Below are 21,839 nucleotides of genomic sequence, written 5' to 3' on the forward strand. Positions count from 1 at the left end.
TGGCATGTCAACACATTTGCCCCTTTCCAGTACTTGTGCAACTGGTTTGACGAGATGGGTTTGATTTACCGATTGACTTGACAGGCTGATGACATGTCCCGTAAGCACAGATAATTACACTGTGCTTTCCTTCATTGATAAACGTTATGAAAACACAACACCTCAGCCTCTGATGTGCCAGATTGCCGTCACAATTCAACAAGATAAATAGTAATCTCCACGCGTCTGATCAACCTAATACCCCCCGGGTAGTTTCCCAGCTCCAACAGCAACCCCTGACGTGTGTTACTTTAAAAAGGAGGTGAAGGTAAACTGGGTGTCCGTGCAGCTGAGGCATTGGTCAGAGGACACGTCTCCCTCGATACGACAGCAGTCCACGGGTCTGCCATCTTAGATCCGCCTGACAGCTGAGGTTGCTGCTGACAGGCACCACCAAGGACATGCGCTGCTCTGTTAAGCAGCAGACAGCCACCTTTGAAGCAATGATATGTGCTGCTGCTGTTGTTGTGCGCTCGGATGGGAGATTGACGCCCCTCACTGACGATGGAGGACAACCCAAAGACAAAGGTCTCCTCTTGAGTGTTGTCTCAGCAAAGGAAAACAAGCTTTTTTAAAAAAGAAGGTCTTGAAGCGCACATTGAAACTTAAAGTCAAATTCTTCTGTGACTTTGAAACTCCAGAGTTTGCTCAATCTCTGACGCAACAGTTTCACCACAATCAAATCCCCATTGTCTTACCTGATCACTAAGCAACGACCCACTTCTTTCAGGGGTGTGGGAGCGTTTCCATACGATATAATAACTCCCTGATTGCCTCACAGCAAGAGCTAAATACGCGGTGTGCTTTTATATAACAGGGTAAATCAAGGGCAAGACAAAACCTGCTGCAAAGATGAACACAAGCAGATACCTGTCTTAATGTTCGTGGAATTACATTTTAAAATGGAGTTATAGTTTACATAACTGGAAAAAATACTGTCTCAATATCCAGGTTTTCCCAGATGCGTGGGAGCTCTACATCAATGACCCACGAGTTTGATAACTACACAAGTCACAAACAAATCTTTGAGAGAAAAAAAAAAGATATTGGACAGATTCCATCGTCTGTCTGCATCGTATCTGATGCAGTATTTAGAGCTGGGTTGGGGAAACTGAGTGGAAAATAACACGAGGACATTTTGAAGTGATGCAATATTGCTTGACTGGTCCCACACTGTGTGGTTCACAGGGGAATCTCAGTGATCGCTCTAAATTGAACACAAAGTTCCTGAGTAAAAGGAGCAGACACGTATCTGAGAGGATGTGTGCACACTCTCTTCCTCTGGCACAGTTTGTCCACAGTGTGACCAATTTCTTTTTCCATCCTATCGAGATAAATTCTCTGCCTGCAGCAAAAACCACCAGAACGGCACCTGAAACAAAATCAATGAAAGAAAGAAATACATCCATTCATCTTTATCTATCTCCCTACCTGTATATATCCATCCATTGATCCATCTATGTATGAATTAATCTAGCTATCCATCCATATATGTATCTGTCCATCAATCATACATCTATGAATCTATCAATTGAAACCTTCATCCTTCTCTGCATCTATACATCCATCCATCCATCTATCAACATATCTACCCATTCATTCATCCATCCATCCATAAATCTATCTACCCATTCATTCATCCATTCATCTATCTAAATATCCATGCATCAATCCATCCGCCCATTCATTCATCTACTAAGTATCCATCTACCCATCCTTCCATGCATGTATCTATCCAATGACCCATCAATGTCTTGATATCTGGGATTCATCCATTTATCCATCTATGTATCTATCAATTCAAACATTCAACCTGTTGTGTATCTATCCATTCAATCACCAGTACGAGCTAGTTTTCTCTTCTAATCTTTAATAATGCACCAAACTCATCATACTGATTTGCAGCGAGGACTTTTGTCTGTTGAATGAAAAACGACCCAGAATCAAACCCAGGTGATGGAGGAGAGAAAATAAAAAGCAAGTCCTCACTCTAATGGCGTCAAACTTCAGAAGGAGGATGTTTAAAGACTCATAGGAGTTTCTCATCTCGGCTTATCATCATGTTTCTACCTCGTATCGATCCGAGTTCTGAGTAAAGCTTAAGTTCTGGTATTAGCTGCTGAGCTGTGGAAGGCTGGTCTGAGATTTTCTTGAAGTTAGGGGATTTATGTAAGAGGTAAAAGGCTCAGCAAGGTCAAACAAATCACTCTTTACCTGACAGTTATGTGGGGAGAGGCTTTCCTAACATCTCGGTCATTTGCAATATGAAGGAGGAGAAGAAGATATGAAGGAGATGAGGGATGGATATTGTCGCGTGGACTCGGAGCCACGAGACGCATTCATCCATTCATCACAATCCGTGTACCATTGTGCAATCTCTGATAGCCACTTAACGGCCTGCATCTCACAAGACCGAGCCGACGGCCAGAAAAAACCTAGCAATCAAGTCCTCAAATAAGCTGGCAAAGACAATAAAGGATGTTGACGGCAAAGCAGAAAAACAAATGCAGGTTCTGGGAATCCCATTGTATTTTTACTTTACAGTTTTACCGGCATCGACAGCCACTTCATGCGAAATGGTCGACTAGGCTTAATTGGCCATTCCTCTCCAGCGAAGGATTCTCCCTCTGGTGTTAAGAGCTAAATAAGCAAAGAGATGAAATCCACTGAGGGGATGTGCTCTGAATACACCACCCAAACAGAGATGGATTTAGGCTCATCTCCTCCTCATGACTAATGTAAGCAAACAATTCGGAGGCGGATTTGCATTGTAGAAGCCACGGACACAATGAACTGTGCGTCTGTGACGTCTGCGCGCACGGTGGTTTCATAAAAAGCCGCCGGTGATGTGACTCATTGCACACTTCCACCACCAATGTGGAGCCGCTGCGGCTGTAACTCAACAACTTGTCATCTAGATACGCGTTTGGGTGAAGGAGAGCCAATTTGTGCTCCATGCCTATCAGATGACCTTGGTGAAATCTGTTCAGATCAGCAAATGCTGTGACTATTATGCGTGTAATCACCAGTGGGCTGAATGCCAAGTTCACTATCTGTTAGGCCGAGACTTTGCAGGAATGAAAAACAAGCTCTCTGGTATATTGAACAGAAAGAGAAACCTGCTGCAGTGTGATCATGCGGGATATTAATTTATTTAACGGCTTTTTTTTTTTTTAATGAAATAGCAAATTCTCAGCCCGACCTTATCTCCTTTATTTAAAAAGGTCAGAAGTTGAAAGGACCAGGGATGGAAGGAGAAACAGGCAATAATGGTCTGGCGGTGCACGAAGGAGTTTTAGTAAAAAAGTCCAGCAAGGAGGCACGAAAGTGTTGTGATTTACAACAACCTGTGAACCTCTCTCAAACACAACAGTGCAACAAACTGCCTTTCTGTTTAACACACAGCATAAAGTTGAAGCATAGAGCCTGTGGCTGCAACAGTTCAGCTATGAATACTAACACTGTTCACAGATACGCTGTGTAACAATTCTGCAAAATGGCTCAATGTGAGACGAGAGTATAGAGTCTTGCCCATGTTTTATGTATATGGCTGTGTATATATGACGTGCTACATATGATGAGTTGCATGTCGTTGCAGAGAAAAAGCGGCAATCCTTCATTTCTAATCAATATGTCTGAAAAATTCATGAAGTTTAACTTGATCTTTGTGTCTCAAATCCATTATCGTCTGACAGTGCAGAAGGAAAAGGAAGCCGGTGAGACGAAAGCACAGAACAGGAAACACAGGAGCAGTTAACTCTTACCTTTCCTGTGATAGCCGACCAGACTTTCAGCGTGTTGTCGTCGGAGCCGCTGACGATGCGGTTGCCACAGAACTGGAGGCAGGTGATCACGTGGTCATCGTGACCTTTCAGCACCTTTGAGAGAAAGAGACGGGATGAGGAGGACAGCAGGAGGAGGGTGGACGTGCACTGACGACGCAAATGGGCGAGAGCTGAGGGCGACAACGGCACAACGCCGTGTCTCTGTTGCTTTATACAACAAAGTGAGGTGGAGATAAAAAGGAAAATGTCATCAAGTGCTGCAGGTGCACGCCAATCTTTAAATCGGAGCTGTGTGTGTGTGTATGTGTGTGTATGTGTGGTCTCTGTTTGCTACCACTGGGTCACAGGATTGCTCGCTCAGCAAAAGAGAGAGCACACTGTATATGCAAAGCAGTATGAAGAGCACAGTAACCACATTTACATCAGCGGCGTCCTAAAATGACCTGCGGACGTTTCTATAGCAGCAAAGGCCCATTAAGGATCAACTCTCGCATGCTGGTCAGGCTTTATCAGAAACTCCTGAACGGGCAAAAGACAAATGGAGTCTATAGATTGAAGGAGAAAAAGTTCACCCCCCGCTCTGGTTCACTTATCATTCAACACAAATACCTGACCCATCACTAACTTTCCATCAGCTCCGCACTTCAGACCCGTATTGAACCATCTTTCTGTAACTCAGAGCCATTTGATGTCAGATCTCTAAGATCAGCTGGGTGGAGGCGAACCTCTGGGGGATTTCAGGTTTGAAGGAAAAGCTACCTTGGGTGATTTGAGGTCGCCTCTCCTCCAGTTAGTGTCTATTCTGTGCTGCCTGATGTAGGCACTCTTCCAGGGGCTGTGAGTAAAGCCAGGCTTGACGATTTTCCTCTTCTTGAGGGGCAGAGGCTCATCGATGCCTGTTAGGAGACAGATGGCAGATGATTAGACTAACAAACACATGTTTTTCAGGTTAAAAGTTTATTTCAAAAACCGGTACAACCACAAGATTAAGTAGAGCACGGACCACAGCGATCGCTCCGGACTGCTCCCACTGGGCGACTGCATGTTGTCTCTCTGCCTGAATCTTAAAACTCACCTTCCTCCCTGCATTTCTCCCTCCACAGCAGGTTGTCTTCTGCCAGGATGCGCCAGTAGCGACACGTCTGGGCCGCCTGGAGGAGGTCTTTCGGTTCCAGGAATGACAGGACGTACAAAGCCAGCTGTTGAAAGACATGGGTAGGGAATGTCAGGGGTGTAAATAGAACAGGAGACACAAAGAAGACCCTATTGTTTACCAGAGCAGGTGTGTGCGACACCTCATAGAAGTAAACTATGTAGACTATGATAACAAAAAAGGAAAGCACAAAGTAAAAACTATAAGCTCAATATAAACAGCACGAATCCAACTGGCAAGGATACGCAATTGTATTTAGCATTTGACTGAATCCACATTTCTATGAAAGCCCAACAAAAAACATACAATAGGAGCTTCACAGAGCAGGTAATGATGCCAGCAATACAGTTGGTTAAGCCAGTAAATAAAAGACACAAAACCTGCTGCAATGAGCTTAAATCTGGACCCTCGAGCAACAGAAATATATATTGTAGTCCGCTGCCTTTCCTGTGTTTTGACAGGTAAACATTCGGACAAATCTCTCAACACAACATCCGTTTCAGCTGTTAAACAACGCAGTGAAACTGCAATTATGTCAAGTGACTGCTCTGTATCAGCTTAAAAAAAAAGAAAAAAAAGAATGATTATAGGTTCATTTTACAGATTGAGGTGAAACCTATTGAGAAAATAATGTTCTTTCATTATGTTCCACTAATCTGAGGTGACACTGACCTGAAACACGCTGTGTGACAAATTCAAGGGCATCGTTTTCCTGATTTATTGGTCTATATAATAATAGCACGATATTGGGTATTATTTGACCAGATGTTCGTTAGAGGACTGTGATGCTGACGGGAGGGAATTAGGTTGGATGTTTATTTTTTTTTGCTTGCAGATGAACTTTCTGTTGATCGTTTACTCAAGTAATTCAGTAATTGTTTCGTCTCCAGTCTAATCCAAGTTGAGACAAAACTCTGGTCAACTCTCAGCTGAAAGTAAAATTTTCTGTGGCAACACCCAGTACAGACATGTGGCACTAAATAAGAAAAACTTTGTCGAGACCACAGAAGCAGGGAGGGCTTCATCAACTGTTCTCTTATAGTTTGAGAAATATCCTGAGCCTGTCTTCAAGTATTAGTTAAATTTCAGGTTTATTTCAAATGGTTTGGCCAAAACTCAACTCTTTCCCCCCCATCTATCACTTGAAAAGTCTGTTTAAACCACTGGTCATTAACCAAGGTTAAGGATATTTCAGCAATTCTAAGAACGGACCTCTAGTCGAGTGATTGCTTATAATGTGTGATACAAGCAGCCTTCTGCAGACTTTCAATTCCAGCTGCATGAATAGTGTGACCACAGGGATTGTCCTGTTAAATTTGGCGGCGCCACCTGATGCATTTCCAGCACAAGAGACTGAATTGTGAAAATAATTCAAAGGGGACAAGATTAAATAGAAAAGACACAGTAAAGAGGAACAAAAAGAGTATTAATGTCCTGGTGTAAACACACATGATGCTGTTTGCATTTGGCTTTGGAGCCTGAAATCTTGCATCCTATTGCCTCACTCACTAGGCTACCAACCCCTGCTTCATCCCAACATCTGCCACACAGAGACAAGGTGTTAAGTATTTGATCAACTCCGCAAGATACCGTGGATTGAGGCTGTTTCGTAAGAATCCCTCATGTGATCTTATCGTCGCTGTGGCACTTCAGATCGTTTTGGTTGCAGAGCAAAAAACAAGATACCCACTATGGATGCAGTTAGATGATGGGAGGGAAGACGGCGATGGGATTAGAGCTGGAGGGGAAGCCGCATCCCTCCCATTCAGAAATAACGTCTACCACAAAGGATTCCCGTGGGAGTTCGGGTCAGAAGGAAGAGGCAGGAAGAGGATAAGAGGTAGAGAGGAAGCTGCAAGTGATAAGAGAGAAGGGGGGGGATGCAGGAACTCACCTCTTTGGGAAGCAGGGAGATAAAGTCTCGCTGAAACTGCGGCTCGATCACCTGCATCATATGCTTGACTTGTGTGGGCTCGCAGCTGTCAATCAACTCATCCAGCGCCAGCAGCTTCTCTGGGCCAGTCCAGCTCTGGAACACAAGACAGAGGACGGTTTAAACATTATATTACATTCATTTCGCTGCGTTCAAACTCAATATCAACGACAAAACTATATTTTATTAAAAACTGGAATTGAATTATAAGCAATAGTAACATTTACGACTTGCGACTGTACGACTGTATTTTTTCAGACACATGTGAACACAGACATGTGGAAGCAGACTCGTCCTCAGGTAAAGAGTCAACTGCAGACGAGTTGGAATCCCGACCCTCCAGATGTTGAGGTACAGCCTCTATTTTACTTTATTAATTGGTGAGCTGGCGTGCGACTAACATGAAGACTGAGGCTTTTTTCCTTAATTTCCCTCGGGATCAGTAAAGTATCTAATCACTCGCTGATATCGCTACATGCACATAAAGCCATACTGTTCTTTATAATCCCCACAGTAAATCCCTTTATATATTCTTTCATATACCTTGTGACTCACTGTGACAATGTGTTACTGAATAAAAGACGAGCACTGTGCAAATTGCTCTGTTCACATTGATTCATACAGAGCAGTTATGACGTCTGTACAGGGAGACTTACAACGGCCTTTTTTAAACTTCCTTACTTTTGTCTTTGCCCTGAACAAACTTCTCTACCATCGGAAGCATGTAGGTGTTAACAAAAGCAGCCCAACGGTTTTTTTTGTATTCCATAGAAGGTACCTCCATCGCCGTGACAAGACGTGTAGTGACATGTTTGAGGAGGTGGTTGCCTGCAATAACCTACACATGTTACTACTGTCTGAATGGTGGAGCTCTGTAAAGCAAAAGGTTTCATCTAGTTTGACATCCTTCCATTCTACAAGTCCCTGTCTGTATGTGGGAAGCTTTTCTCCATGACCCTGCATCCTATCTGCTTAGTTTCCACGAGTATATTTAAAGGAAGTGCATTGTTACTTGCCGCAGCTCAATTACTGCAGGTCACTTTTACAGTTTTACAAAGAAAGCTGCAACCAGCATCACCACAGGCCGAGCAAACAGACACATTTAGAATGTGCACCAGTATTTTTAGCATCCCAAACAATTGTGGATGGGATGTGCTGGTGTCAGTAAAGAAAAAGTGTAGCCTGTTAAAAATATTGAGCTGCACAGGTTTGTAAGATAGCTTCAGACTTTTGTCACAGCTAAATGCAGGGTTATTTATCATATCACTTACATTTCTAGCTCAGCATTGACACCAGCGAGCAGCTACAGAATGTAATTGTATTTATGTTTTGTATTTTACAGGCGAGAGCAAACGAATATAAAAATAAATCATTTTCTCTTTTTATTTCAGCGCAGTTTGCACTCGTTTCTCTCTTCTCTCCTCTCCAGAGGTTCTTAAAATAAACTTTGCAAGTTGGCCATCACAGGTGTTAACGCACGAGTCGAGCACTGTCAGCACATGGTTAACTGCACATCTGACATCTGGACGGCCACACCCATCACAGCTGTAACCGTCCAGTGTTAACTGAAAACAGCGCTGGGGGGCATTACAGGCCGATTGTCCCAGTTTTTTCACCCTCCATCTAAATGCTCCAGTGAGCTTATGCAAGTCCAACACCTTTGATTAGAGCATCATGGAAAGAAGTGGCTTCGTGTAACGTGTCTGTAACTTGTTAATGTTCCCTACGTGACCTCCACGGCAGCAGGGAGCAGCTCGAGGCGCCTCCCTGGTGCTCGCAGCCAGCGCGTTAGTGGAACATTTGTACATCAAGAAACCAGATCATCAGCAGCGTTATTAGAGTTCTGTGGGCTCTTGGTTCTCCTGCTTGAACATTCAGTTTTTAAAATGCCGGCTGCTGAATTGCGCCGTATTGTGTGTTGCACACAACAGCCACGGTTGTTTTTCCCTCTGTGGAGCTCCGAAATCCAACAATGATTACAGGCTCCGAGGCAGGATGGAAAACCAGGCACAAGCATACCACCTGTCATTTGGCAGCTAAAAGCTCGAGGCGGAGGTGTTGGTTGCGGAGGTAATCAGGGGGTTTAGAAACCTCCCCCCCGAACACAGGGAGGACCACGTATTAGTTACTTAGGAGTTACAACATTTTCTCCCATCGATTTTGAGACCTTTTGTTCCAACACCACAGTTTCACAGTTCCCAACCTGAGAGGGGATTATGCGTTTCACCTGCTTTAGCATTGGAAAGTAGTTAATGCTGTTATGTTTGTTTTCCAAGCAAACATGCAAAAATGTTTTTAACAAGCAAGTTCATTTATAGTTCAAGACCGTTCATTAATCCTTATGAGGCTGTAAACACTGCAGCAGAACGCTCCTGAATATCTACTTCAAATCGTACTTCTGAAGAGCTCGATGTTTTCGAGGACGAATCTGAGAGGTTAATTGCAGTGTGTTGTTTTGGGTAAACACATTTTTCCTGTCCACATGTCAGACCCACTTCCTTAAATGTCCCATAGCTTCTTTCACAAGTCAACATCTGTGATCACAGAGCTGAGATTTGAACAGGCAGGAAATTCAGAACGGCTCCAGGCTTCAGATTACTCTTTCGATCAATACATCATCATGATAATTGGCTAGTGGTAAAATACTTTGGTTCAGACATTCAGGGAAACAATGAAGTATCTGCAGAAAAAGTCCTACTAAGTTCAATAAAGATCAAGCACTCAAAAAGAGTGCAACCTCAAGGTTTACTGAAGTTTGAGCTACGACGACGCTGAGGGGGCAATTATTTCATCTGTTATGTCAGTCATGGTGACGAGCTCTGCTTTAATGATTTATTTAAATGTATTCAAGCCATGTAAAGTCAAGCTAGATGTTCCTGTATGTTTGTTGTATATAAGTAATAGTCCAGCATTTTGGGAAACATGCCTTTTTGCGATATTATCAAGAAATAGCCCCAAACATTAATCTCCATAAAATCACAACTTGTCTTTGTTCTTTTAAAAACAGGTTTTGGAAAAGATTAAACAAACGAGATGTAACAGGATGATCAGTGACCTTTACAGTTGCTGGCAGGCAGATTCTGTTTGTTTTTGTTTATAAGAAAAGACATTTGGCTGCTGGCTGTAGATTCATATTTAATGGACACATAGGAATGCTTGCAATCTATCTCCCCATCTCCTTCACAAACTAATCCTTTAATGTAAAAATGTGACTTTGACATGGCCGCGTGTGTCCTTGGGTTGTTTTTTTTCCTAAGTGCAAAGTCGAAAAATACCAGAAATCTGAAAGTTTTTGTCCCTGCACAAAACACTGTTTTGTACTTGTTCTTTCATATTTAATAGCAGCTACAGGCAAGGACTGGACCGGGGAATGTACAGATTGTAAATTGAGTTTTAACTGCTGGTTGTCTGAGTGGTAAGTCGGAGCTGGGTTGTGTCAAACAAACCCACGTCTGACATAATGATGTGGCAGGATTTCTCCCGGTGCTCGTGATGGCCGGTCCGACTGACACATTGGTCTGTTCTCAATGTGTGTGTGAGGGAGAGAGAGGGGGGGGAAGGGGGGAGGGGCTGCATACAGCTCTGAAACATTGATATTGTGCAATGTGTGGGGGAAACCTGAACCAATTATACAGGAAATCAGAGAGACCCCATTGAGGCTAATATGTTTAAATGAGGTCTGGACTCATTAGACCTGACTTCTAATGTGAAAGATATTGTTCTATTATGTTGCATCTGTACAGAGAATAACAATATAGGAAGAATTTAACTATAATGTAGAGAAAAAATTGCAGTATTACCTCACAGTGCATTTGCCAAGTATTCACTTTATTCCCATTTGGCTGGAATGATGCTAAAATAGTTCAAATTAATTACCCTACACATAATACCCCCATTATCAGAAAGAGAAAATTGGACTTCTGCGAGTTTCTCCGATCTCCAAACAGGATCTCTAGAACCCAGTCACTCTCAGAACAGCCCTGGTATTTCCAAAGGTCTTCTTTTAAAAATGATGGAGGTCACTGTCTCTTGGGAACCTTCAGTGCACTTCCAGCGTTCAGATGTTATATACAGACAGGTGTTCGCCTTTAAAATCAAGTCCAGTCAATTGACTTTACTGCAGGTGGACTCCAGTCAAGGAGCAGAAACATCTCAAAGATGATATGAGGATTGAAAGACCCCGAGCAAAACATCAGGCGTCACGGCAAAGTGTCTAAATACTTGTGATATTTCATTTTTTATACATTTGGGCAAAACCCCTAAATTCTTGTTTTAGCTTTTTGTTTGGCTTTGTCAATATGAGGTGTTGAGTGAAGAATAATGAGAGTAAATTGTTTTTATTCTTTTTACTTTAGCATGTAGCTGCAACACTATAAAATATGGAAAAAGTAAAAGGGTCTAAATGCTTTCTGCATGTCTCAGTGTGTCCACAGCCTCTACAGACACAAACAATAATTCCCTGAATTGGTTGAAAATAAGATCAAGTTAACAAGCGTCTTTTCCAATTTTGCCTATGATGGACGCAAAGTGACTTCATAAGGAACCTGAAGTCTGCATTTCTGTCCTTGGATAATGCAGTAGAAACAGATGACAAGGTAATAATAGGCTTAGATCCTCCTGCCGTACGACAACATCTGTTCAACTTTCAATACAGACTCTAAGTCTACAGTAGACACATGTGGATCTTATAACTCCCTTTTACTCTGAACAGGTACGGCTAATTCCAATTCCACGCAACAGTGCCTGTGGTAATGTGATGGGCCAGAACAACACGGCGGCAATTATCTCGGAGACTAAGTGAACATTGATTGGGCACATCATCTGCTTTTTGATGAGCTTTTGCTCGAGGGTTCAGATTCACCTGGGAGGGAAGAAGGAGAAGAGCGGAGTTAGACTCACCTGAAATGTTCGGAGCCATTCTTGGAGACCCGTAGGTGGCTGGATTGAGGTGATACGCCGTCTTTGTTGCCCCTGACTGTTGGCTGTTCTGATGTGGCCAAATGTGGTGGGTGTGGCTGGACATGGAACAATTCCCGTCGGGCTGAATTTCACAGGGAAAAAGCAAACTTAGTGGAAGTATTACAAACAAGAGAAGAGATAATGCATACATTGAAGATAAACAACAGACATTAAGGAGTCGCCATTAATGAGCTCTATTAAAAAAACACATTATGAGGATGTTTATTTGTGAACTGATTCATTTTGCGATGGCTTTTGTAGATATTTCCACTACGAATTATTTTGACAACAGCGCCAACACTCAAGATGGCCTGCGGGTAAATGGGACGGCTTACATTGTTAAGTTAAATATTTAAAGATGTTCTTTAAAAGCATTTTTGCCCATTCACTTGTTTGATTTAGCAATAACAAAACACACACAAGCGGAAAGCAGCTGTTCTCTGTCGGTGGAACCACATATAACGTGTTTTCTTTTCCGTTTATGGCAATTTCCTTCAATTAACCCCCCATTCTTTATTATGCACGAGATATGAGCAAATAATCAGTTGTGTTGTTAAAGTATCTTGAATTCACAAAGCCAAGTCGTCATTTATTGTCTTCAAACAGCAACTAGGATAGTTAGAGTAATAGTCAAAAGAACTCTTCATTAACAAATGGCAATAAAATACAAACTAAACACCAAAACAGTGTGGCTTCAGAACGATAAAGGTATTTTATGTTCCTATTCGCACATTTCTTAGTTTCAAAGTGTATTATTATTATTATTCACCTGTAGCTAATCTAAAAGACTTCACTCTTTATTATTTGCCAAACTACTGTTTAATACTGGCAGGTGTCTCCACTGTTTTATCCTCCGCATTTGAGGGCAGGTTGAATAACAAAACTACCCATCTGTATAAGGCAATAAATAACATACCTAGATATTACCACAAGGTTCGATCAACACCTCTGAACAAAATCTGAAAATCCTGACATAGGTAGAGCTGGATGGAAATTATTAAATTAGAAATAAAAACAAACATAACCCAGAGCCCAAATTAAGAAGAGTATATTTTTTAATGTAAAACGCAAACATAAATCATTCTTCTACATAAACGCTGATATGGATATGTCTGTGAAAAGCTCATATATAATATTATGATATTAATCAGCCAATAACTCTACAATAAGTGAGGGTATATATCAGAACTGCATTACTTTTAAGCTTAGTATACGTACGTAACTGCCAGCTGAGTGTATAATTCTGATTCAGAGACTTGAAAAGAGTGACTACAGAGTGAACCCCCCCCCCCCTCCTGTTGTCAGAACCGAGATGTGAAAAGCAGCGCGCATCTTCAAAGGGCAGCCGTGCTCCATTGTAATGTAAGGGGCAGCAGGAGCGACCGGCCAGTGGGCTCCCGTAATACTTCAGATTGTGCTTGCTGACAGCAAAATGGGAATCTGGGGGTCTATTTCATTACTGATTCATTTTTAATGGGAGAGGAAGCTGAGCCGGAGCCAGTTACATGGCATTTACAGTTAAGTGGCTGTGTTCAGTCTGAATTTTAATGTGGCTACATGTGAACACGTGCATTAAATATTCAGGGTTAGAGAAACATGTGCGACTGCGGGGCTGCGTGCTGGAGATACAGCGAGATGTGAAGCATCACTCCGTTTGAAAACAAAAGGCCTCTTTGTTCGTACCTTGTGATATATTCTTATCATTAATTTCCCTGCTAGGCTCATTTAGTATGTATATAGCATGGAAATAAGGAGATAACATTTAATTACTTTCATTCTAGGAGGGGAAACAAAAGCAGGATGTTGCAGTACAGGTCTTATTTGTGAAATGCAGGTTTCTTTACCTTGGATACTCTGGGCCTTTGCAGGGCTTTTTTCCTGAAGGGAAAGATCGGACCTCGGGGCCATGGTCCAACTTCCTTTTCATCTACAAAAGAAAATATAGAAGAAAGACATTAGAAAGCAGCACAAAAGCACAGGAGGAGACCGTGTTGAAACACAAATAGAATTATTACACTGCATCCTTCTAAGAGATAAATAAACACGAGGGTACTTCTGAAATGGTCTCTATATAATTTTTTCCTTCCTCTCCGATAACTTTCCAAGTCACTTTACTTTTAAAAGAGAGAGGCCAGCTCTTGAAAAAGAAAAAAAATGTAAGAACAGACACAGTTCATGGGATATTTAAAAACAGTGGTGGAAGCAGAAAATTGCTTTTGCAAGTTACAGACTTTGTTAACATTGTGTCTGAAATTCAGCATAATAAAATAAGAGTCTTGCAACAGCTTTATGCAAATGGGAAATTAATCTTTAATGGACGGGCGAGAGATTCGGTTTATTAACATGGCCCGTAACAAAGCAGAAAGGTGCTAGCCATCAATAGATGAAGCTGCTCAACCTGAGACGAGGCGGCAGGAGACAAAGCAGGTGCTTGTTTTACACTGCTCAGCTTCACTTTGATTATTTTCCATGTTGGGAGGCACATTACTGGTGAACAGTGATCCTTGGGCAACAAAAGACGCCCTATAATATCCAGAGGAAACCACACATTCATACACAAAACTCCACGGGAACAGTGTGTTCATGCACAGTCTTCAGGGAGGGTAAAATGCGCGTTCTTTGGCACTGAAATTCTTTGCATACTGATACGAGAAAGAAGAAAAACAGAGCAACCCTGCTCTTCGTCATTCTCCATCACCTGCACACACACACACCACCCAGTCCCTGTTATACCACCTACCCTACAGCACAAACAAAGGAGTCTGTGTAAAAGGACTGGGCAAGCCAATTTACTTCATCCCATGCCTGCCACTCTCTCTGGCAACGCTTCTCACCACACATGCAAGTGATCACCATCGCATCGCCGAGTCCCTCATGAATAAACAAGCAAACAGAGGAACCGAGCGCTGATTTTTAAGTGTCACGCCAAAATAAGATATACAATGTGACAGACCGGCCTTGTTCTGTGATTAATTAAATATGTTTCATGTTTAGGCGAAGACTTGATCACTGTCCTGTTGTTTCAGCCTCAAATAAAGACACAGATTGAACAAAGTGCCAGAAACATCTTTTAAATTAAAAAAGGATGTCTCTCTGGGTTTCAGCACAAACCTGCAATATTGTAAAAATAAAACAGCCACAGCTACAAGGGTCTATTTTGACCATCAAAACATTTCATTGTGTACAAGGGTGATTTATCCCTGAGCTGCAGCATGTGGGTTTTTCATTCCACAATATTTTTTTTTACTTGTCACACCACAATTTGTACTTTCTTTTAGGATGAAAATATTTGGCAACAGTTTGTCTACAATTACACTTCAGCCTGTGCAGCAGGATGCAACCTGTACTGAATCTGTGACAGAAACCCCATCTGTTCCCCTGCTATTGCTGCAAGAAACCACATTCGAAACACAACTTTATTTTGGTCTCGAAGGCAAACAATGCTCTCGTGATGTGTTTATGTGAGTGCAGAGTTGCAGGAAACGCCTCGGGCATTTGACTCCACACTGTATGAATTTACAGTGGGATGATTATCATCTCTCCTCGAGCTGCATTTTTGTTCATCACTATAATTTGGTAAGTGTGTGTTTGCTCTCCCGGTGTTTTCAGTCTCTGGGGCGAGTTTGAGTGTCGAGAGCAGCACGCGATGCTTCGAAGCAACGAAGAACGCGGAAAATGATGTTTCGTTTAGAACCCCTGACGTGCTCATGGGTAATTCGATTATCAGCAACTGTATCCATGCATTAGGTGTCAATGCAGCTAGGAGTCAATGCACCAAAGCAACTGATAAGACCTTCCTGACTTCACAGAGGAATGTGTACATGACTAACGCACACAAACATGTTCAGCAGGTTTGTCGCCCTTTGGACATTAGACGGATCTGACCAATGATGACCTCCTCACATGTCAGCTCAGGTGTGGCTCGAGGGAGGAGCCGTGAAAAAAAGCTCCTGGAATTCAAGGTGGAAATGTGCAGAAAAGGGACGGCCAAGTTAATCCGGGTGGCAAAAACCATGTGAACGTGTTTTCAAAAGCACCACAGGTATGTAGCTTGTGTTCCACTTGTCTATATTGAACGTATCTGGCTCACGGAGCTTGTTTGATTGCTACAGAACATAAGGGGGGGGGGTTTATAAGATATTCCCTCTTGTTACGATGTGGCGCTCAAACCCGACTGCCTTGTTCTTTGAGCAGTGATCTCACTGCAATGGCAGTTCAGTAGCCAGGGAGAGCCTGGGTGTGTGTATGCATGCGTTGGGTGTGTTTTGTGTGTGTGTTTCAGAGTGTGAGAGCCTGAAAGGGAAAAGGGGGGAGTGCTCAGTGGCTTTGAGCGTGTGTGAGCGCGTGCGCGTGTGTGTGTGTGTGTGTGTGTGCGCCTCTGTGTGCACATGTAAAAAGAAAAACCTCAAACTAAACACTGGCATGAAGAAGAGGAGGAAAAAAGAAAACACTGCATGTAACCAGCCTCTTCTTGTGTTTCAGTCTGGGAAAAGGTAACCAGAGAGCGCAGTGTTTGTAAATCACTACTAATCAGTCCTCCCTCCTCCTCCTCCCCCTCTTCCCCTATCTGGTCAAAAAGCACGACAGATGGATACGCAGAGAGTTAATGATATTTTAAAGACAGCAATCGCTCTTGCATAATGTGTTGATTCATTTCAACGGAGGCTACATCCTGCAGCATCAGTCACTTGAAACATCTCTCCCTCGTTTTCCCTAACAGGGTTTCAAGCCGACATGAGAGAGTTCCATCATGTCAATCAGCACCGCAAGAGACGCAGAGACACTTGCATCTGATAACTGGCCATTTTGGAGAGAGACAGAGCAATCAGGTAGTAGGAGCGGCGGTAACCGAAACTGCGATCAATGTGTATGTCTTATGACTAATAAGTCAGTTTCTGTTGGTGCAGGCAAGAGGGACACAAAACATATTTGCTCTAGGGGCTGAGTTCAGAAAAACATGGGAGAATACAAACAAGCAAACATTCAAAACTATGAACCGCTCACTCGTTAAAGATGACATTTTCATTTAATTATCAGCATTAAATCGAGTAAAAAGCGCCACCACAGCATCTCTGAACGCGAGGGATTTTCAGAGTCAGATTCTGAGTGATTAACATTTTTTTTTCCTCCGTTACACACCCTTTGCGTAATGGATTCCCTTAAAATGTTCTCCTGTTTGTACTCTGCACTCCCCCCCCCGACCGAGCAAGTATCACTTTATGGCTGCCATTCAGCATGAAAAACACCCCGCATCCTTAAGGATATTCCACCTCACGCAGTCTGACACAGTGACCCATTATCTGCACTTGGAGCCTGAGGGGAGTGCACAATGTCAGGAAAAGGGGCTACTGCAACAGGCAAGCGGCGGACTGATCACATGCATGCATCTCACGCAGTCACTTCGGTCAGTGCAAGATAACCACTGCTGCATAATGTAGGAACCATAACAAGCCTGCAAACAGGGGGAGGACTGCAGGGGGAAACTGGCTGCTCGTGAGCCCCCGAAACTGACCATTTCCCCTATTCACGCACATTTTCCCCCTGTGTGTATTAAAAACACAGGCAGAGGTGATACCAGCCATCTGCACGTAGTAAGCTTCATGCAGCATGCTGTAGTTACTAGGTAGTGCGCGAAAAGGGAGGACCACAGTTGACGTTCAGGTGCAGAGAGCATCGAGCCAACGCTAGGGCAAAAAAAAAAAAATTTGGATCATGTCATCCCCAAACGCGAGATTCAGTAGTGGATAACGCAGAAATTACGCACATATTTACAATGCAATGTGCCACAACCCTAACGCAAATACACCGATTCCCCCCTGAATCACGGGGTTTTCTTTACGTGACTGAAGTTACGAGGCAGGGAAGGGGATGCCAAAAAACGCGTCGCGGTATGACAACATTTTACGCAGAGCTAACCCAACACAACACGGAGGCCCGGGCACTTCTCAAGCAGCGTCTCTGGGGGTCTGCCGTGCGCGGCTCATCCTCCGCAGTGGCCGCACAATCTGCCGAGAGAGGCGCGTCAAAAGATAATGAGGGCGACAGCGCGAGTCCGGCATTGAACAGCGAGCACACGCGTTCGGGGGGGAAAAGGTGACACGATGCAGGCGGAGCGGCTCTACTCACTTTGTAGAAAATCATCTTTAAAGTGCCGTAGAACCCCATCCTTGTAATCCGGTGTGTTCGCCTCCTCTTCAGTGACAGCGGGTGAAGTGCGGCTCTGTGTGCGCGGCGGAGGAAGAGGAGGATGAGGAGGAGGAGGCGGAGGGGAGGAGGAGGAGGAGGAGGACGCGATGACAGTGCGAGGGCAGAGGACTCTCAGGTAAATCCGCCTCTGGTGTGGACATGCTCAGCGGACCGGTGCGCGGCCAGCTGGCTCCCCCGGTAAAGCCATCGGAGGACGGGGTAGAGAGAAAAGGAGGAGAGCGAGGGGTGGATGGAAGTAGGAGCTCCGCGGTGACACGCAGGCTTGAAGACGGTCGCTGGGTGAACAATGCGATGCGACGATTCCCGGAGGTTTGAGCGTGCGCCGCCGACCAGCCTCGCCGAGCAGGGAGTGAGCAGACGAGGGAGAGAGAGGGAGGGTGACACTCGGCAGGAAAGGGGGAGGAGTGCCGGGGGAGCGCGTCAGAGCGCGGAGCAGTGCCCCCCTCCTCCTCCTCACAGGCTGCACGACGGCTCCTCCGACCGGGATCGGATTACAGCCTCCCCCCGGTGGAGGCGGGCAGGAGTGAATGGTGCAGTCCGACATTCAACACGGTGCGCAGCGCAGGGAGCATCCTCCGAGAGCAGGGCACCGGCAGGGACGTGATGTGCGGGGCGCGGGGGGAGACAGAGGCCCGGGGAGGGGTCCGCCCATGTCCTCCTCGTCCCTGCACCGCACCCAGGTGCTACACCAGCACTTCTATGTGTTTACTATTCATTATCTCTAAGTACATGCTGTCTACCTGCTTTGAGTGAAAAATAAGGAATGCAGTACTTTTACTGGCAAGGGAGCAGTGGGGAGGATTTTTCTAAATCGGGGGCCATGAGGGGCCAATTATATGCCCAGCATCCACACACTATTTCTCATTCAGTAAGGTGCACATTTTAGACTGTCATATTCTAATTTGTCCCATCACAGTTTCATAATGAACTTACATTTTTTCATATTTGCATGCTCGCTTGCGCTATCGTCTCCATAACGTTTTTAACATCCACGCAGTCAGAACTCTGAAGTTGTGGCATCGATCCAGTTCTTTCCCTCACAGCAGAGCTCATCTACCTGTCACTGGGAATAGGATGCACGTGAGAGTGACCTCTGTGTACGTGCACCCTCATTACCACCATAGAGTCATGTGGGAAATACTGAGTCACTCCTTGTTTACTGTTAGCTTTATAGCTTTGAGCAAAGCCACACATTATTAAATATATTTAGAAAAATTGTTCCTTATGCAAGCACACTGTGTACTTTAAAGAAGCTTAGAAAAGAAACAACACCTTAACAAATATTTGTTGTTATTCTTAGTAAGTGACTTGTTTTTTTTAAAGACCATCGACAGGCCAGGGTTACTTCAGGGGTCGGTCATATTTCAGCTGGGAGCATTAATCGTTACTACTTTTACTCAGTGGGTAAATAATCTGAATACATCCTTCACCACAGCATACACACACTGACCGTAATGCACTGTGCTGCATTAAAGACTGTCAACATGCAGCAGGCAGATCACATAGCACAAAGTACTCAGCCATTACAACCTATCAGGCGACAGTGTGAATGGATCACGTCTGCTGCACCTGCTTATTTGCACACACACACAGAACAGGCCAATATTTGCATTTCAGTATGGACGGCAATGGCTGATTGCTCCTGCCCAGTTTACAACACCACAGGCACAGCCGCACAACAGCTACTACAGCTTCAGTTTAAAAATAAATGAACATTTAGCGCAGGTGAATGTAAACTGTCACAACTCGCGCTGCCTTTTTCCAGGAGACAAATGGTCATCAGGTAAACAAACAAAGCAATGGCTTCGCTGCTCCTTTGCGTAGCAATACAAGACAAATACACCAGAAGCTTTTTGTTTGATTAATTTGGACAAATTGAGAACAAGGTATATTAACCAGTGCCTCTGGTCAACTGTGTTATGCCAATGTGCTGCAGAGAGCAAACTGAAGCCCATTGCTCCATTAAATGGACCAGTTGCCATTTATTAACACTGACATTTGTGTGCGTCTTAAATTAAACGTCATGGGTTTGCTAGCTTCTGGGCATAGAACAGCATTATTTTCTCCCACAGAAATCTTTCAGATATCCAGGTGGACTAAGCCATTAGTTTCAGTGGGTCTTGGGCATTTGCTACCGTTGACCTCACAAGACACCGGCATTTGATCACGGAAACAGGGAACACAATGAGGGATCGTGGGAAGGGACCTATTCGCAGGTGACCGAGCATAAAGTTCAGACGCTCCCGGCTGACACCTGTAATCACTGAGTGACCTCGCAGAGAAAGGAGAGTTTATAGGGCAAACATTGGGCACGAGAGGTCCGGTTAAAATCCCACAATTTGAGACTTAAGATGGAGGCGAACCAGACAAAGAAACCAACGTGACATGACCTTCTGCATGGTAATTTAGACAAAATAAAAAAAATAATGGAATCACTAATCATGAATGGTAAAAGATATATATCATGATTATCTGAGACGATATACGGCAGGTGGCTAATCCGTGCTTTTTAGTCACACTTTCTCACCAAACTAGCAAAGCACCGAACTGAAGTAAGCGGACACCAGAGTGCTACAGACAGCCCGTTTCAAGTTTTTTGTCTGTGTGTGTTTAAGGTGGCCCTCATGAGAAAGGCCCTCTGGTTGCTCCCCGGCCGGCCCAACCTTTACACAGCTCATTGGAATGCTCGGCATGCGAGAGGGGTTGCACTGTGGCCTTTGAATGGGCCGTGGCCTCCTTTGTCGCTCTCCTTCTGCCAGTTGGTAAAGCATTAACAGGCCTCCCCCCCCCCCCCGATACTGACCTCCTGCTTATCAAAGCCGAGATCCTGCGGGCCAGATGTAAAGCTGCACAGCTAACGGGTATCTCTCTCAGAAAAAACTCAGTTTTCACTCTGTATTGCACCAGACTTCGGCTCCTGGAATATTCTAACAGTAAATGATGTATACGATTTCGTGCATCACATCGCAGTGCGGTAACTAGCTTGTGGGGAAATGAAAATCGTGTCTTATTTGACTGCAGAAATAACCAACGTCAGTGCCAAGGTTACAGCAAATACTGGAGAAAGTTAATGAACAGATTCAAAAAGTTAGTTTTTTTATTAATACAAATATCATTACATCTATAAAATGTTAAAAAAAAGTATTGATTTAGCAGCAAATTAAATGCAGTCTTTATTTTTGGTCTCATCATTAAAACAAACTAATTTGATACTTTAAAATGCTATGAACCAGAGAAAAGCAGTTGACATTTTGGATGCAACTGTTTTATATTCTAACCTGATTTAAAAACCAAAGGATTAATAAAATATTAAACAGATACATCTGCTGCTATTTTGATAGTCATTTACTCGTCATTTCAAGCAGGTGTGATTAAGCTTTAGCTTCTCAAATGTGAAGATGGTCTTGTTTTATTAGTCTTTCATAAAAGTAGTTTGAATATCTTTGGGTTTTGATCTGTTGATTTCAATATGTAAACCGGCTTTGAGGATTAAAGAGAAAATAATAATAAAAAGTAAGTCTCAGTAGTTTCAGTGTTAAATTGATTATATCTCCGGATTAGTTTTCTGTTATACTTCCAATCTAGTGAGATTAGAGGAATGTGACTGGTCAGCTATTCTAAAATCAGCAAATCCCCGAGGGGGCGGGGGGGCTTCTCGACGTGAGAAAAAGGGCTTTCTTGAGCAAATGTTTAATGTGAGGAGGTGAACTTGAAGGAGGCAAATACTTCCTGGGCAGTGATGCATCACTAAACGGGGCCGTGT

At 43.6% G+C, this 21,839-nt stretch overlaps 1 protein-coding gene across 3 annotated transcripts in view; it reads right to left on the reverse strand.

The window, feature by feature from the left end:
- The window catches only part of fbxw7 (F-box and WD repeat domain containing 7), a 62,126-nt gene that overhangs the window by 10,089 nt on the left and 30,198 nt on the right, over window positions 1-21,839 (reverse strand). For 2 of the 3 annotated variants that reach the window (XM_035169361.2, XM_035169353.2), the window contains exons 2-7: window positions 13,714-13,796; window positions 11,810-11,951; window positions 6,872-7,006; window positions 4,900-5,023; window positions 4,584-4,720; window positions 3,804-3,917 (exon numbers count right to left, since the gene is read on the reverse strand). In XM_035169361.2, coding sequence (XP_035025252.1) covers window positions 3,804-3,917; window positions 4,584-4,720; window positions 4,900-5,023; window positions 6,872-7,006; window positions 11,810-11,951; window positions 13,714-13,796 — 735 coding nt within the window. Of the gene's footprint in view, window positions 1-3,803; window positions 3,918-4,583; window positions 4,721-4,899; window positions 5,024-6,871; window positions 7,007-11,809; window positions 11,952-13,713; window positions 13,797-17,995; window positions 18,444-21,839 lie in introns of those variants that run through there. The other variant, XM_035169370.2, reaches the window with a different exon arrangement.

This window comes from Hippoglossus stenolepis, chromosome 2, assembly GCF_022539355.2.
Source record: "Hippoglossus stenolepis isolate QCI-W04-F060 chromosome 2, HSTE1.2, whole genome shotgun sequence".
Lineage (NCBI taxonomy): Eukaryota > Metazoa > Chordata > Actinopteri > Pleuronectiformes > Pleuronectidae > Hippoglossus > Hippoglossus stenolepis.